At 38.7% G+C, this 5,347-nt stretch overlaps 1 protein-coding gene across 1 annotated transcript; it reads right to left on the bottom strand.

The window, feature by feature from the left end:
* Nucleotides 1–1,851: 1,851 nt before the first annotated feature.
* Nucleotides 1,852–4,452, bottom strand: LOC149201451 (uncharacterized). Its single transcript, XM_089402951.1, has 2 exons — nt 4,272–4,452; nt 1,852–4,146 (listed from the first exon to the last, which is right to left on the bottom strand). Exon 2 carries the CDS (start codon nt 3,445–3,447, stop codon nt 3,085–3,087), a length of 363 nt encoding a protein of 120 aa, XP_089259077.1. The 5' UTR covers nt 3,448–4,146; nt 4,272–4,452; the 3' UTR covers nt 1,852–3,084.
* Between the last annotated feature and the right edge of the window lie 895 nt (nt 4,453–5,347).

Genomic DNA, 5,347 nt, shown 5'->3' with positions numbered 1-5,347 from the left:
AGTGAATGGCAAATTTGTAGTATGTCAGTTTGGGGTATTTTTATTCTGTTTGTTCATCGCTATTCCTTGGTAAACAAGGTCTCTCTTTGAATGTATTCAGCCTCTCTTTTGAGGCCAATTTCAGAATTAATCTGTTCCTATTCTCTGAGACAACTCGACCTGTGCAGTCACATTGAAGTCTAGTTTTGATCTCTATGGTTTCCTGAGGCACTTCAACGTCTTGGAGGGTGTATCTGAGACTACATTTGATCATATTTGCACCATATAAACTCTGTTGCTACCTAAGGACTTAAAGGAGAAACTCATGGGCTATTCTAAAGTTTCTCTTTGCAGTTCAAACCATTGACCAAGACTGATTAGAGGGTGTTTACTTTAAGGTTTCTAGACATCTTTTGTATCTTAGATCTGATCTACAATATTCGAACAGAAGCAACTATCCGAACTATTCCTGAAGTATGTTCCAACGTTTATCACTTTCATCCAAGGTTGTTCCTTGAGTTGATGATTATCTTGAAGTCTCCTGAGGCTTGCTTCAGGGCTTAATTCAAGTACAAAATCACTGGATCAAATTATGTGTCTTGATACAGATCTGGAACCTCTTTTGAGCTTGTGACTAAGGTATGTTGACGTCCTTTTGACCAAGCTCAAATTCAGAGGTTTTTAAAATCCTCGGAGGTCAGTTATTGTATGAGACAAGGACTAATGCTTATAAAATTAGAAGTCTAAAATTCATAATCTGGGCAGTTTACTAAAGGCATTAACATCTGATAGATCCTTAAGTCAGTACAAGAACATATTAGCTTCTAGTGGCACTTCCTTCATCAGCATAACAAGATAAGAATTGAAGTTTCGGGATTTCATTGTACATCTGAAGCTTGCAAGTCTGCTGTGTTTGATTGATTACCATTTCAATTTGAATAAATCCCGAAATTCAGAGGTTTTTAAAATCCTCGGAGGTCAGTTATTGTATGAGACAAGGACTAATGCTTATAAAATTAGAAGTCTAAAATTCATAATCTGGGCAGTTTACTAAAGGCATTAACATCTGATAGCTCCTTAAGTCAGTACAAGAACATATTAGCTTCTAGTGGCATGGGAGCAAGAGAGGAGACATTCCCCATCAAGTCTCCAGTCTATTACGCACTACAAAGTAGAGGAAAACACATATCAATATATAGTCAATGGCATAAAACAATGAGAGCATAATCATGATGACAAATCCAAGGCCTTCTAGGAATATATATGGCTCCAACCAGAACTGGGATCAGCATACATGGGCCACACCAGCTTATTTCTTGGGGCTTTTTCATTTCATCAGGGCTTTTTCATTTCATCACAGAAAGCTGAAATAGAGACATTCTAATATATGTGCTGACTCAGAGAAGGCATCCCTGGTGACTAAATGCGGAAGAAAGCACCAAATAGCTTCCGGAATCAGCAAATGCGTAGACTGATTTTATTTCAAACTCAAATTGTATACTAAAATTATATTCATTAAGTGGAAAAATTTGAAAAGCGTTTTACAAGTGGCATGGGAGCAAGAGAGGAGACATTCCCCATCAAGTCTCCAGTCTATTACGCACTACAAAGTAGAGGAAAACACATATCAATATATAGTCAATGGCATAAAACAATGAGAGCATAATCATGATGACAAATCCAAGACCTTGTAGGAATATATATGGCTCCAACCAGAACTGGGATCAGCATCCTCAGCCTTAGAGTTGCACAAACCTCTAACCACTCTTACTCTTTATCTTCCACTGTTTGGGAGATAGAAGGAAGGAAACTGGGATGCCCTGGCAAATGTGGTATCACAGTGATTACTGTCACCAAAAACTAAAAAGAAACTTAAACAAGAATGCAAAGTTTTATTCATATGCTATAATTTTCAAGGCTATTTGAGCTCCTAATATTTTTGCACACAGTATGAGCACTCGGCTATGCTCTGAGAGAGAGAGGGGAACCAATCACCATACTGGCACACAGTCCACCTCAAGGAGAGGTGAAATTCTCAATCCAATCCATTTTCAATTAATGATAAAGACAACGACTAACCATCAAGAAAATGTTCAGTTTATCAACTTGCATTTTACATGGACAGCAACATGTGTTCTAGCAGCAAGGTTGTCAAGAATGCCAGATACTGGTTGGACGGAGCTAGTCAAAACCAGGCCCATCACTATTGAAATCGTGTGCTTGGATACACTACTGTGCTACCTATTCAGTTATGCCACACTTGCACCAAATGATGCTACTGCTAAGAAATTTTATAAAAATAGCTTTCAGCTAAAATGAAAACTGGCATCTTTTACAGTTCTCTGTTTTTTGACAAAAGTACAATAAACCTTCCATATTGCATGGAAAAAGATGCGGCTGAAGCTTCCTCATAAATGAAAATATCCTCTCTCTGATCTAATATCCTCACAAACTCATATGCACACTCCAAAAAATATCCTAGTTCTTGAACCTAATATCAAGACTGGAAATACTATGCTATCAATAGCAATGCAAGAAGGAAACCAAAGGCAAAGCACTCTATGACCCTAGGAATACAATCAATACCTTGCAAACAAATGTTTAACGAAGTTACAGGGATATGGCATGCAATTGTAAAAGAATTCAGAACTTACAGGCCAAAAAACTGTAAATAAAGCAATTGTAAAAGAATTCAGAACTTACAGGCCAAAAAACTGTAAATAAAGCAATGTTCAGTAGCATATCCTAGAACCCTGGAGCGGAAGCGCGAAATAACAAGCCGTAACGACGAAATCATGTATAAGCTTCTTATATAAGAAGAAAATTACGTTACACGTAGCCCCACGCTGCATGCACAATGTCACCTGGAATGAAATCTGTCTTAATCTGTACACAAGACAGGTAACCCCCATCAAATCAGTCTATGTGAGGGCGCAACAGATGTTAAGCATATCCCCTGAATCACCCTAACCCACATCAAATCAGCCAAGCTGATGGTCCAATGAAAATACCCCACATCAAATCAGCCAAGCTGATGGTCCAATGAAAATACCTTCGGAATTTCTTATAACGCTAGGTCTTCCTTCTCAACCGCATTTGCCAACCTCATCCTTCGACTCCAACCATCTGCTTCTCAACGCGCACTCCCATAAATTCCCAATCCTCTGTAGCATACGTTTCAATCTCTGTATACCCGATGTACACAATCAGAAACCTGCCTGGCCCCGGAAAAACAAGTAACTGATCAGGCGTTCGATCCCTCCATGCTTGCTCGACCCATTCAACTATTTCCGGGGGAATGTTATTGAAGTCCGCTTCGTGACTCACAACTCCCAGCCTGAAATCCATCGTTGTCTGCCCTTCTCTACAGAAGGTCACGAACCCATGTCTCTTTGCTCGACTTCGAATTCTCGTAATTACTGGCCTTTCTTCGGAACTGGTTAGGGGTTCTGGTTCGCTCGTCCCCATGCCTTTCTGTAGGTATCGATCACATTCGTAATAAACAGACCATCCCCCAAGTCCGAAGCTAGGGTTCCACCTTCTTGGCCGCTAGGAATATCGAACGACAGGGTTTTGTCTAATTGAAAAAACCACTCTGTTTCTTCGCCATCATCATAGAAAGATGATATTTGAACCCTGAACGCAGAAGTGGCCCAGGCGTCGTTTTCAGCTATGAACCCCCCTGCTCTTCAAATGCTTCGCACAAAACCGCCCCTTCCAACTGACCTAGGGTTTTTGACCTCTGTCCCATTGCAGAACCAGGAAACCGTCGTTTTCAGCTATGAACCCGCGAAAAACCCCATTGCAGAACCAGGAAACCCCAGTGAGGGCTCTCTCTTCTCTCCGTTTAGCATGGGACTCTGTTACGTAGCAAATCTCCTGCACGCTTGTGGGTGGGATTAATGGCAGTCTTCCATTGCAGAACCAGGAAACCCCAGTGAGGGCTCTCTCTTCTCTCCGTTTAGCATGGGACTCTGTTACGTAGCAAATCTCCTGCACGCTTGTGGGTGGGATTAATGGCAGTCTTTGGAACAGGAACAAATGAATCTGAATATCTCACTGGGTAACGAATTGCCTCTGCCTCCCCCTTCAAATGCTTCGCACAAAACCGCCGAGCCGGTAGGCGGACACCTCCCGCCATGCAAACCTTGAGCATACGGCCGACACCTGCAAAAGAACAAGCAACTTAGCATATGTATCCCATTCGCACTTAACATTAAACATTAAGGAATTAATGTCAGCATTAAAACGAAACCGCACACGGTCAGGGCCACTTGATTGTGGGTAAGTACCAGTTTAAGCTATGGTCCGGCCTCTTCCGCCTCGGGAAGAGGCCAAATAAGATGGCCAACAGAAGTTCAACTGCAAACTTTAGAATATAACTAATAATACCACTAAAAAACCCTGCGAATTAATGTTATCTGCCCTCCGAACGGTTACTATAGTCCCTGCCGGATGCCAGATGGCAGGGACTAATAAAAAGATAAGAAAACAGTAACCATAATAATAATAAACTTAAAAGACAAAACAGTCACAAAAGTTATAAAAGTACATTTAATTAAACCAAAATTAGTTCATTTTATTATGTTAAGTGGATTTAGATGAATATAAAATAATAGTTTAAATAAGTAAATTCGTAATATTGTCTAGAAATTTGTGTAGCATTATAATTTAGATATGGGATGAGTTTAGATTGATTTTAATTTTATATTGATAACATAATTTTATAAAAATTAAAATTTAATTTTGTAGATATTTAAATGTGCAAAAAATAAAATATTGATTATTTATATATAAAAAAAAAAACCTGTGTTTTTATTTTCAAAAATGACACAAGAATATTATATAAAATTCTTGATTTCTCAAATGCCCTAAATAGATCAAACATCTATTCATGAAAACTTCTTTTTTAATGGAAAATGACTTACACAAAAAAAATTCTAGTTTTATTTGGACAAATTTTTTATTGAGAAGGCTTTACAGAATTTTCTTCATCCTCTATATCTAACGATTTGATTTGCAAAATTGCCCAAAGATTGTCCATATATTTCTCTTTGCACATTCTTCCACTACACTCCGCCTCTCCCCACACATATTTTCCATACAGACCTCTACCCTATATCTCTACACATACTTTTCTCACATGAGACTTTGCATAATCCATTCATCCACACTCCATGTCATTACTAAATATTAATTGTGTATATCACATGTTAGAAAATCAGTCTACCAGCTTTTCTCTCTTGCACCTGTTTTTTCTCATTTTGAGGTCACTTAAAGCATCAATAAAGGAAATTTATCTCTGGGGAAACATTATCATGAAAATCTGTCTCCAAGGAAACATTATGGAAATAATATTTTTTGTTTA

This window comes from Pinus tabuliformis, chromosome 2_1 (assembly GCF_031772625.1).
Source record: "Pinus tabuliformis cultivar Carrire ecotype Pingquan chromosome 2_1, CPIR1, whole genome shotgun sequence".
Classification (NCBI taxonomy): Eukaryota; Viridiplantae; Streptophyta; class Pinopsida; order Pinales; family Pinaceae; genus Pinus; species Pinus tabuliformis.
Note: the sequence above shows the minus strand (reverse complement) of the source record. Positions and strands in the feature narration are given on the sequence as shown.